Consider the following 12364-nt stretch of genomic DNA (forward strand, 5'->3'; position numbering starts at 1 on the left):
CTTATTTTCCCCATTTAAACCAAAGACATTTCCAAAAACATACAGCCTTATATAGACAACAGTAAATTACTTTTAATAGGAGCCTAAATGTACCATGGAAAATATAGGCCTACTGGTAAATATACAGAATATACCTTAAACTCTGTATAATAAAGTATTAGCCTATCACGTTTAGTTTAACTCATTTTGGACCAACCGATTATGTTCATATGTGATAAATAAAGATTTGTTTTGTAAGAAAAGTTTTGAAGACTTTAATGTTTTATTACTGATATCTAATAAACATTTGTCTGAAAAGCAACGTTTTTGCATACTAATTTTGACTAAATATGATTAACATAACATAATTATAAGAGATAAGAATTAAAAGATTATTGTGTATCTATGTTCTCGTTTTTATTGATATAATAATCCTGTCGGCTCAGTGGTTGCGTTAGCAGCGCAAAAGGTTGTTGGTTTGAATCCCAGGAAACAGATGCCTGATCGTCTGATCGGGTTTTTCTAGAAGGGACACGGCTACGCATGCGCACTTCAATACCGCATCATTTTTGTCGCGCTTAAAACAGTAGATTTTTTTTATATTGTAAGGTTATGTTTAGCGTTGGGGTAGGTGTAGGTGTAGGCGTTAGCTAATGTAATTTATTATAATTATATGGAGAGATTTTGCACCACTTTCGGGCATAGCTGTATCCCTGACCGTGAAACATTGACGTGCTTGAACTGCGACAGTTCTTGAACTACGACAGTTCCGGTGTTTTTACGGCAATTTGATTTCCTTCCGCAAACATGAGAGATGTCAGTTTGCTGAGAGATCAAACTGGCAGGACAGGAACACACCAAAAATAAACAACGCATGTTGGTCGAGCTCGAGAAAACAAATCTAAAAAGTCAACGTGAGCCAGGTGAGCAGAAATGTATTGACTACTGAGCTGACTGGCAAAATAACAGCAACTGCATAAATACAAACACAACAGAACAAGTGGATCATCTGTCATGTATTTGGATGCACATTTTGCATAGCATCGACGAACTGGAACGATTGAAGACCAACGAGCCGAGAAATATGTTTAATACTTCTTTTGACAGGAAGTGAATTTGATAAACATATTTGTCTATTCCAGCAGCTTATCGCGCTTCTTTGTTGTTTTTCGAGTTAAACGTGATGAGTTCAGTGTTATGACTGTCAGAGCTGTTTGCCACTCCTAGCATTGACTGTTTGCAGGAAGTCACTCATGCACAATAGAGTGATCACTGCGGAAGGCGGCAGCAGTTTATGAGTAATCCATTAAAGATCATCTGGAGCAAAAGACAGAGATCATGTGGCTGCAGCAAAGATTAAAGGGCCTGCCTGGTTTGCTTTCGAGCAGCTGGGCCCGCCGTGTTTTAGTTGGATTACTGCTTTTTCTCTTTTTTTACTGGTACTTGAGCTCAGATGGGATCCTTAAGTTTCTGAGCCTCTCCGGGGAATCTAGGGGAGCTGCGGGGGTGTGTTTGCAGACTGATATTCACAGGTGGATGTCCCTGGTTGACAGGGGGGAGGGAGTGGTTTTCACCCCCAAGACAAAAGAATCAGTACCGTTTGTTGTGGGTAATGGACATTTTTTAATTGATGTGGACTCGAACAAACTCTGGGTAGCTTCATCTTCACAGCCTGGCTCTTCACCCGTTCACCAAACAGATTACTCCCCAATAGTGAGGCTTCAGATGCCAGGAGCTCATTTGGAGGCGAGGGCCATGATGCTTTGGTACAGTAAAGGCTCCGTGCTATCTTCGCGGTGCATTCTGACTGGTAATTCTCAGTCATCTCGTGATTGTCTAGTTGTGCGAGAGGAGTTTGTCGCCCATCGAAGCCGACCCAATGTTTATCTTCAGAGGATTCACATATCAAATCCTACAGACCGCACGGTTTCATTTGAAGTGTCCATGGAGTCTCCTTCGTTTAGGAGCACCACAGAGAAGATGGAAGATAAAGAATGCGTGCTGTCCTCCGGTAGGGTGCTCACGGAGAAGAAGGATGTTGTTTTGGTTGTGGTAGCAACGAAGCGACTGAGCACAAAGATCCAGATCCCTGCCAAATCGGAATATTCCGAAAACGTTGTGAGCGTGATTCACACCTCGGAGCCCACTGAGGGCACAAAACTGGACGAGACACTCGGCGAGCTCAGAGAAGTAGTCAAGAAAGAGATGGTGGATGTTCTTCGACCGAATGTGGAAGAGTTAATGAAAGAGCACCAGCAAGCATGGGTTGATCTCTTCATATCTGGCAAGTACACCGTTTTAAACACATGGTGACCAATCACATTATGGTGGATACTGGGTGTTCAGAAAAAAATAATTTTAATAGTAAATCGGTTGAATGAAATCGAAAATCTATTTAAATATTTTAAAAAAATATATTTTGTTGTAGTCTTGAGCTGTTACCTATAGTACCATATGTAAATAAAATGAAGGTGGCTTGACCAGATTCCAATTCTGGTGACCAGAGTGGTGTAAACATGTGGTCACTCTTCATTTTTACTGTTTTCTGTTTCACAGGTGTTGAGATCAGAAAGATAACAGACACTCACACTCCGTCCAGTCGCACGGTCAACAACACCCTCTACTACATTCTCTCCACCTCCACAGCACCCCTACTGGATCAGAGTCTCACCACAGAAGAGCATGAGAAGCTGGAGGCCAGTCTGAACTATGCTGACCACTGCTTCAGCGGTCATGCTACCATGCATGCTGAGAACCTGTGGCCAGAGCGCCTTACCAACGTAGCTCAGATTTTACAGCTCGTCAACCTCTGGAACTTGACATTCCAGAAAAGAGGCTGCAAGGTGCTTGTTGCAGCAGGCGCTCATGGTATGATGCAGGGCATGGTGCTTAGTTTCGGAGGTCTGCAGTTCACGGAAAACCATCTCCAATTTCAGGCCGACCCCGACGTCCTTCATAACAGCTACTCTTTGAGAGGTATCCGTTACAATAAAGACCTCATCAACTTGGCTGTGTTGCAGGATGTTGAAGGAAAACCCTTCCTTCATATGTCTGTCAAACCCCAAGAGAAACCCGTCAAGTTGTACGCCTGTGAAGCAGGGTGCATGAATGAGCCTGTGGAGCTGACCTCAGAGCTGCGAGGTCACACGTTTCCTGTTATGGTAACCCAGCCCATAACTCCCTTGCTGTACATCTCCACTGATCTCACTCACCTTCAGGACCTGAGGCACACCATGCACGTGAAGGCCATCTTGGCTCACGAGGACCACATGGCTAAACAGTACCCGGGCCTGCCGTTCCTTTTCTGGTTCAGTGTGGCGTCCCTCATCACACTCTTCCACCTCTTCCTTTTCAAACTCATCTACAATGAGTATTGTGGGCCTGGAGCCAAGCCACTCTTCAGAAGCAAGGTATAGACGACCGGAGCAAGACATTGTTTTTTTGAGGTGGTATTGGTGGTGTGGTGTCTCCTTTTTTTCTCCTTTAATTTGATCTAACTCAAATTCTACTTCTGGACAATGAGTAATTATTGGATTATTTGGGTGTTTTCTGCTACTTGATGCTAAATTGAAAGCACCAGTGCTGTAGAGCAGTTTTCCTTATTTTTCAACACAATCGGTTCTGATTCGTTTAATAAATGACCATTATAAAGATTAACATATTTATTTTTTATTACAAAATGATATTTTCCATTTGCAAAGATTGTGAAGTGCAGCATTTTGATCAGTCATTTTAGAATCCAATCAATTCAAACAGACCAGCTCCTTATTCTATATGTAGAACTTTTAAAGCTCAAAACATCTGTTTGGAGTATTTGTGTGTAAAATTTTCACTGGTGCCTTCAAGTCTTTCTTCTTCCAAGTTTGTTTAAAGGGGGTTTTGTTTCAAAGGATTCTGCTTTTCTGCCAAGTCTTTTTTTGGTTTACATTCTGCTTCTTTTTATACAAAGTCTCACATGTGATTTAAATGTTTAACTTTTCTTCAACGTTGAATACCTTGTTGATATGAATCTGTTGCTGCTATTGAAAATTTAAACCCAAATAAAATAGGCATCATCTTTTTTTCACTAATCACCATTACACACTTTCTATAGTCATGAATCCCAGAAGGCAATTGTACTGGAAATCCTGATAGCAGGAGAGAAGAACATATATGGATATATATTGAGAACTAGAGAGATAGAGAGATATGCACCTAGTCTAAACTATTTATGTCAAATAATCCAGTTTTATTTGTTTGTAAGGATCTGCGTTGTGGATCTCGAAGTTTTCAGTGTTGAAGTGCAGAAGTAACGTGTATAAATTTTTTTATTTGTACAAATTGAAAAATAACTTTTTGCAGTGTTGCTGTTGTGTTTTATATTGCTTTAGTTTGATTAAATGAACAAATCAACAGTTAGATATGCCTCTTTTATTGCAGCAATATTTAAAGAGTTTGTTTCCAAAATAAGATAACGCAGTTTCAAAAATCATGTTTTTTCATAAGTTATCATGTTTTTATTGTGTTAGTTAGCTGTATTTTGGAGTTATTATGGCTTAAATCAAAACAAACCAACTGCAAAAAAAGAACTGCAGAGTTTTGGAAATAAACTCTTCATTTATTTATTGTGTCATGTCTGTAATTTGTATAACCAAATAGAAGACGTAGACTCATTGATTGAGATAAGTGTTCCCTGTTTGTCCATGTAGGTCTTACCAGAATGGTAAACATACAGAGCAATGTTTAATAACACTGTGTTACTACACTTCTTGGGAAATATGCATTTTAAACCAGGACAGGACAAAACTGGCCTGATTACAAAGTTGATTGTTATAACGTTTCTGAAGATTTTGATTTAACAGGCTTGTAAAAAACTAAAATAACAATCAATTCCAAATGTAAAAAGAAAGCATGCAATCCATAAAAAAGGTGTTTTAGATCTGGTTGTCAACATTACAGAATGTCAGGCAATGGTGCTATTGATCAATCTTTTATCCAAAATGTTGGTCTGTTCCTCACACGATAATATCATATTTCAAAGTTTTAGTAGGACACCAGTTGTTTTGTAAACTCCCGTGATACTTTAATGGTGCTTTTCAGAACATTCCTAATTTCAACTATTTTTCTAAAACTAAATTAATGTATAATTTGAAGTCCGACCATGATCCACAATAAAGGCACAACTGCTTTCTAAATAATAACAAATGTATTTTGCACCCTAAATATGCATATTTACATTATTTATTATCTCAACAGGATGATACCACTGCTTGAAGCCTAATCCAGTGTTTGCAGAAACAAAATATATCTCTGGATGTCCTCTCAGGATTGAGTTGCAGGGACAATTTTGCCTTTACATTTTGTGTATTTAATTAGCACTTGTGATTGTTGTCCAGTTTATGTTCAATGCTTTCTTATGGTTAAGTTGTAAATTAACAATAAGAGTAAGATATCAAATTTATGAAGGATCCAAACAAGTTTTGAATGAATTTATTTTTGCAGCTTATGAAGCAAATACAATAAAATCCTTGGGAAATGTCTGATATGCGGCTAATGTCCTAATCGAGTTTTTTAAAATAAAGCTTTTGCATTGATTTTGTTTTAATCCCCATCATCTGCTGTTAAGTTTAAAGTTGCCACAAGCACTGGGACTTGTTCTTCTTCTGAAGTACTGATCGTATGAGAATGCCAGCTTTTGAACAAAAAGACGTTTGTTGCCTATACCACTCGATCTGTCATATCAGTTTCTCCAGCGGAATGGTCTTGAAGGGTAGGTCATCTGCGTACTTGCCCAAAGAAAAGCACAAAGTTCCATTGTATACTATCTGGAAATGGAAGAGAAAGATGAAAGTAGTTTAAGAGATTCTTATTGAGAAAAACATTTATGCACAATGGTGACACCTACTTACTTTTAAATGAACCAGTGAGGTAAAGGGTTATGGCAACTATTTGTACATGCATTTGTATACAAAACTGTCTAGTTGAAAAATATGGTAAAAAGCAATAATAGACAAGACGTGCACGTTCAAAGAAAACACCTGTTAGCAGACCTCATGTTTGCTTAATCATTTATTGACCTAAACAGCCTTTTCTGAAAATTGTGTCTAAAACATCACATTGCCAAGACACGGTGTGCTGGCTCTTTGTGTTATAAAAATGCAGTAACTCTGATGTAATGACAGTATGCTTGTAAATGATTAAATCAATCACCTAAATACTATCTGTCTCACCTTACCTATTGTTATGAATCAAGAGGGATCTTTATGAGCACTATAAAACACACAATAATCATGCACTATACACAAAGAGTACGAACAGTGCTCACTTTCTTGAATGCTCACTTTCCATTCCTTTGCCGCCGACCTTTGTTGTACTTTGTCGTAGATGTCTTAGCACAGTCACTTAACAGAGCTTGGTATATTACAAAATGCCCACCCTGAAGCTACAGTATAAAAGGTTGAAAACGTTGCTTTGGGCCCTAGTATGGTAGTCAATGGTCGATAACTAGTTGGTTACAAGCATTCATCCATGTGTTCATCAGAACAAAGAAATGTATAAAGAGTACACAATAAGCAATAATAACCGAGAGGTTAATCAACAAATAAACAGAGAAAATACTTTGGGAAGAATGGATGCATCTGTGCACTAGCTGCTGGACCCTATAAATGAGCAACACTAGTGGTTCTTCAACTGACGGCCGCCAGATGGAGCCAAACACTGTGGAACGTCATTAAAAAGCGTTCAAATATTATGGCCGTTACTGTTAGTTCGTAGTGCATTCATAACTAAAATGTTTGGTTTTTAGTAGATGTGGAAATGATCAACTACCATTACAGTTATAGCAACGTTACAGTCAAATATTACAGCATCGTTTATTGTGTACAAATTAGAAAGTGACAAACGTATAAACCGAGCGTATCCCTTTAAATCGTGAGTGGGCGTTCCCCTTACAACACAACATAACAGTGCGGCTGAGCGGAATCGCTGCTTGTAGGCTTCTGTATTTGCAGCTTTGCATCGACCGCAAGATGCTGCAGCTGAACGACAGCGTAGACCCTGAGAGCCCGGGTGCGGCTGTTTTACACCCGGCTGACTGCGATGATGCAGTGGCCCTGTCTGGAGCTTCAGTGGCCTGCTGCACCCCGCTACAAAAACTCACGCCTTTCCATGTCCACAACCCAACCATGCGAGCTAAAGTCAAAGATTATTTCGTCTTTAGGGTAAGTAGGCACTCCTAAAATCTGTTTTCTTTCTAAACTGTATTTTGAAAACTAGAAAGGTGGCCTAGGGGTTTGAGACACATCCATTTATTATACACCCTTATAAACCCATTTTAACTTAAAGAATAGCGGAGACATTTAAAATAACTGTTTTACGAATAGATCAGTAACCTTAAAGATTATGCACACGTTGACACATACTGCTTTGGAAATTCAGGTATTCGATACGTACATAAATAAATACGGATGTATGTTCTTTGCTTTTGCTACATAATCCAGAAATAGTTTATATTTATGTACAGTTATTCTGCGTCGGCTTCTGGGTTTTGATTCTTGATGTATCATATGAATGTGACTTTGTGTAAAGGACTGTATCTGAACGTCTGTGTTACGTTTTTAACATTTGTGCTAGTTTGATCTAAAATGTTGCTTTCGTTTTAGACAGGTACCATAGAGCAGGCGGTGAATGACATCCGCACAGTTGCTTTGCCTTCAGAAGATGGAGAAGTTCTTAGTGTGTGGCTCTTGGCAGAGTGAGTCTATTGTACATACAGTGTTCATTTTTGGAAACAACGAAATGATCAGAAAGTCCCTCAATTTAATTGAATAGTTACAAAAACCTTGTTTTTGAACATGTTGGACAAAATACTAAACTTTAAGTATTTTCTGAACACAAACTATTTCGAATCAGGATGTAAGGGAAGGCTTTTATTTAAATATACCATAAAATACATAAGATTCTCACAGGAGATAAAGCACACATTAACTACTATTTATTCTGTGGATAATACGTGACCCTGTCTGTGAAAACCCATATTTGTGCTCTACATATTTCTTTTAGATATTCTCTAAAAATATGAAATGCTTTCCTGTAGCTCCTCGGTGAGCATCGTGTTAACAACGCAAGGTTGTGGGTTCAATCCCAGGGGATTGCAGATACCAATGTAAAAATGTATAGGATATTGCAATGTAAGTCACTTTGGATAAAAGCGTCTGCCAAATGCGTAAATGTATATGTAAATATAACTTTGACATCTTAAATCTTGACTGAGTAAGGCCATGTCAAAGATTGAAATCATAGTGAAATAATAGCTGACAACAAACTTTCGTTGTCAGGATTAGAGTTTAATACCTTAGCCTGGTTTTCACAGACGGGGTCACATATTTGTAAACGTCAGTTCATGTTTATGACGGCTTTATCTATTTCCACAGAATTGATCACTGGAACAATGAAAAAGAGAGACTGGTACTTATAACTGAGAGGTAAGAGCAAGAGAAAATACAGACAAGAGAATTGTAGATCAGTTTTAAAGAGACATTTGTGTTTTCCAGGTCTTTGTTGGTGTGCAAATATGACTTCATCAACCTTCAGTGTCAGCAAGTGATTAGAATGTCTCTTAACGCTGTGGACACAATCTCTGTTGGCGAGTTTGAGTTTCCCCCAAAATCCTTAAATAAGTAAGACTTTTATTGATGTTTATATCTGCTCTACATTAACTGAAGACAAATAAGGGTTACTGTATGTTTGAGTCAACATTGACAATGGGCCTAGGCTTATAAACCCCTTTGCAAGATGTATACACTGGTCACTGGCACTTACAGTTTCATTTATTTTTAAATCTTACATGCATAAATAAATCTTAAATATATTGGCTTAACATTTTGATTCGGTAATAAATGTTCTGTCGATTGTGTTTCGTTCAAACGGTTGTGTAGTGTTAGAAAACAGGGAGTTCTTCTGGACCTGTGTTGAATCAGCGCTGTTTACGTCATCCGAAGTGGTTTATACACAGTCACAGTCTTATTGTTCATTGGCGCATGCCTTTTAAAACAAAGTAATGTTTGCCCATAAATTTACTCCTTTTAAGTTGACATTACATATTCCTTCATGTTTAACCTCTTTCTTCCAGTCACCTTGCTCCTTTCTGTTATGTATCAGCCAGTTTTTATGATCCAGTTGTAAAGTGAATTAAGTCTACCATACATACGATGCGTTACATTTCAGTGAAACGGCATTCATCATTCACTTTAGTAATTGTTTATACATAGGCTACTGGTGTATTTTATACAGTGTAACAAACAAAAAAAACGGTTTCAGATATATTATTGCAGGATTGTTTGTGTGTGTTTTTCTGAAGGAGAGAGGGAACTGGTATCCGTGTGCAGTGGGATAAGCGGCCAAGAGCTTCATTTATAAATCGCTGGAACCCGTGGTCCAGTGATATACCCTATGCTACCTTCACTGAACATCCCATGGCACATGCAGATGAAAAGGTGGCTTCCATCTGCCAGGTAAATGTTTTTAATTAAAACAGCAATTGCATCCTATTATATTTTACGATAAAAATAAAACGAATATCTATACTATAAGACTAAAAACATAAAAAATGTATAATAGCAAAACTGGTGTGTAGTAAAATTCAGTAACTATGGTATTAAATCCATGCCACCTATATTTGCAAAACAAAATAACATTTAGCAGAAGTTAAGCACTTAGCAGAAAAATTCACAATTTTGCATTGCAAAGCACATTTACATAAATAAATAAAAGATACAATATAGGGTATAATAATAAAACATGAAACTACTGCCGTTTTCCTCAATACAATACATTTTTTTAAAACTTGAACTCGATATATACAATGCTGTTCTGTCAACGCACGTGATATTAGTCATAACAGTTAAGAATATTACGGTTACTGATACGGAGCAATTTACACAATTATAACGATTGAAGTATCAACAGGATATCAGTAAATATGGTTAGTAAAATTCAATTAATATTACACAAATCAAAGTTAAAAAAATGTTTTGTGAAATATAAACAGAACATAGTTAAGATAAAGATATACATAAAAAAACTGTAAAAAGGTAGTTAAATAACAAACGTTGATCCTTTTTAGCATTTTACTTTAGTTTTCAATGTAGAGTCTTATATAGGAAACATCTTTTCATTTATAATAAAATTTATATTTTTCAAATATCTTCATTCACCGTGTTGTGTTTATTTATAAAACTAAGCAAGAATTCCTCAACAGCATTTAAGTGTAGAGCGTTTCAAATGGATCAGTCTGAAGATGTGTTGCTGCCAGAAAAAATCTGTTGCAGACATAAAATAACTTGAGGATTAAACTTCTTTTACAAGTCATTTATTTTTGCTATTGTGTCTTTATTTTTTATCTTTTATTTTTAGATTTCTTTGTTTTTGTTTGGATTTTTCTTTTCGTGCTACTTAATTTTTTCGCAAAAAACATCACCTTTTACTGTTTTTAGTTTTTGTATGATAGTTTTTATGTTGGGTTTCTGTCCCTCTCATCAAGAGGGAGTGTGTAAGAGGAAGATACACATGTCCAAGCTGCCCCAATTGATTGTCACAAAGTTAAGCCATGTAGATAAAAAGAAAAGTAGGAAAAGAATTGTCTTTTGTCTTTCAGCTTGAAAACTTCAAGACCCAGCTCGTGCAGGCAGTGAAAAGGGCCCATAAAGAGTTCCCGATCCCAGGACGGGCTAATGGTGTGCTGATACTGGAGCGCCCACTTCTCATTGAAACTTACCTGGGCATTATGTCTATTATCAACAATGAAGCCAAATTGGGTTACTCCATGACAAGAGGAAAAATTGGGTTTTAGCTACTGCCAGTATTGTGAAAGTATGTAAGCTGTTTTGGTTGTCGGATGTTTGTGATATGTGAAAAATGTTCTCTGAATGTCGTGGATGCACCCAATGCCAATCTTTGTGCCCTTCATCCATTCACCCCATAAAAAAGCCATTCTAATGGCTAAATGGTTTGATGGTGCAGTCTGTGTGTGTGGCCTTGGCTAATGTGAAGATGATTAATGTTAAGTCTAAATGCACTGATCCTCTTTCTGCATGCTTTTTAACATTTGACCAAAAACTGTCACAGTCCTTAACAAGGGTGATGATTTGGGCAGTGACTTTTTTTTTACTCCTCCTGTGCCCCTAGGTCAGGTTAACCATTTGGTTACCTATCACTCCACAATCTTAAGCGAGGTGTTTGGATAGGGAAAGAGACAGAATGCCTGTACAGGATTTTAAGGTTATCGATTTTTGAACAGACTGGCTGTTCACTGGAAACAAATAGTTTGTTATAGTGTCAAAGCATTTCACAAGGGAAAATAAATCTATTTGCATGCCTTCTCTAATTTACTACTGCTACAAAACATTCTTCTGCCTCTTACATTATGGTATTCTTATACTATAGCTGCGCAAGGTGTGCTTAAAAAGTGCTGTTCATGTTCTGTTATTGTCTTTGTGCTGTTTTTGTAATCCCCAGAATACGGTTTAACTTTGAGGCATAAACTTTGAGACAGTCCCCAGGTTGCCATCTGGTCATTGTCTAATGAGATCTCGAATATTTTAGGATTTATATTAATATACACTAAAAATGCTGGGTTATTTCCAACCCAGTGATGTGTCCGTCCTCTTTTGACTCAAAACTGGCTTGAAAATAACAAAGCATTCTTTTGTGGATATCCGTAAGAACTTACATTCACAATATCAGCTGTTCTGTCTGGTATATCACAAACTATTGTATATTGTACTACATGTGCTTTTCTGTGTTAGTTAGCTTGCTTTATAAATTGATAAATTAAGCCATAAATTAATTTATTTAATACATTTGTGATCATACTGTCAATTCCTCAGGTCAAGTTGGTCTTGCTTTAACTTGTTTGCTTGTGGATGCACTATAAAGTGTAAGATTCTACAAAGACTTTGCACTGTTGATTTATTACGGGTTGTGAGACTGAAACATTATCTTCATGCACTTTTTGGCCCTTTTGCTTATTCTGCTTTGCATAGACAACCAGATGTAGTCTTATTTAATGGTTTTGGCATTTGTTTAGTTTAATTTTAACGTTGTGCATGCATGTTAGGTCTCAAATTGTTAAGTCATAGCTTTAAATCACCCAAATAACCCAAGCACTTTTGCAGTTCACAACCGTATATCACCGTTAAGGTTGTTTATCATGCGCAATATTTCAGTATTTTGAAATTCCTTTCATTGTAATAAAATGTTTCTAATACCCAAAGCAGCCGGAGTGGTTTAAATTGAATTAGGAAACCTACATTACCTGGATTTTTCCAATACCTAGATTCACATACCATTATCATACGAATTATACTTTTTAAAAACAATTTAATCAGTTAAATCAAAAAGGCTTTAA

At 37.2% G+C, this 12364-nt stretch overlaps 2 protein-coding genes across 2 annotated transcripts; both read left to right on the top strand.

Moving 5' to 3' along the window:
* Positions 1–717: 717 nt before the first annotated feature.
* kiaa2013 (KIAA2013 ortholog) lies at positions 718–6177 on the top strand. Its single transcript, XM_079468016.1, has 3 exons — positions 718–2263; positions 2536–3389; positions 5215–6177. The coding sequence occupies exons 1-3, from the start codon at positions 1318–1320 to the stop codon at positions 5230–5232; spliced, it is 1818 nt and encodes a 605-aa protein (XP_079324142.1). The 5' UTR covers positions 718–1317; the 3' UTR covers positions 5233–6177.
* A 732-nt stretch (positions 6178–6909) lies between these two features.
* On the top strand, positions 6910–12226 carry tprg1l (tumor protein p63 regulated 1-like). The gene is made up of 6 exons (XM_079468103.1): positions 6910–7178; positions 7620–7711; positions 8391–8441; positions 8511–8636; positions 9317–9470; positions 10613–12226. Exons 1-6 carry the CDS (start codon positions 6987–6989, stop codon positions 10805–10807), a joined length of 810 nt encoding a protein of 269 aa, XP_079324229.1. The 5' UTR covers positions 6910–6986; the 3' UTR covers positions 10808–12226.
* The last annotated feature ends 138 nt before the right edge of the window (positions 12227–12364 follow it).

This window comes from Barbatula barbatula, assembly GCF_947034865.1.
Source record: "Barbatula barbatula genome assembly, chromosome: 11".
Taxonomy (NCBI): Eukaryota; Metazoa; Chordata; class Actinopteri; order Cypriniformes; family Nemacheilidae; genus Barbatula; species Barbatula barbatula.

What these genes read in the sequence shown, in the direction of transcription:
- tprg1l (XM_079468103.1), top strand. Translation starts at nt 6,987, where the DNA reads ATGCTGCAGCTGAACGACAGCGTAGACCCTGAGAGCCCGGGTGCGGCT. An exon ending in CCCCCAAAATCCTTAAATAA is followed by an intron (nt 8,637 to 9,316) that starts GTAAGACTTTTA and finishes GTTTTTCTGAAG; the next exon opens with GAGAGAGGGAACTGGTATCC. An exon ending in AGGTGGCTTCCATCTGCCAG is followed by an intron (nt 9,471 to 10,612) that starts GTAAATGTTTTT and finishes TTTGTCTTTCAG; the next exon opens with CTTGAAAACTTCAAGACCCA.
- kiaa2013 (XM_079468016.1), top strand. Translation starts at nt 1,318, where the DNA reads ATGTGGCTGCAGCAAAGATTAAAGGGCCTGCCTGGTTTGCTTTCGAGC. An exon ending in GGTTGATCTCTTCATATCTG is followed by an intron (nt 2,264 to 2,535) that starts GCAAGTACACCG and finishes TCTGTTTCACAG; the next exon opens with GTGTTGAGATCAGAAAGATA.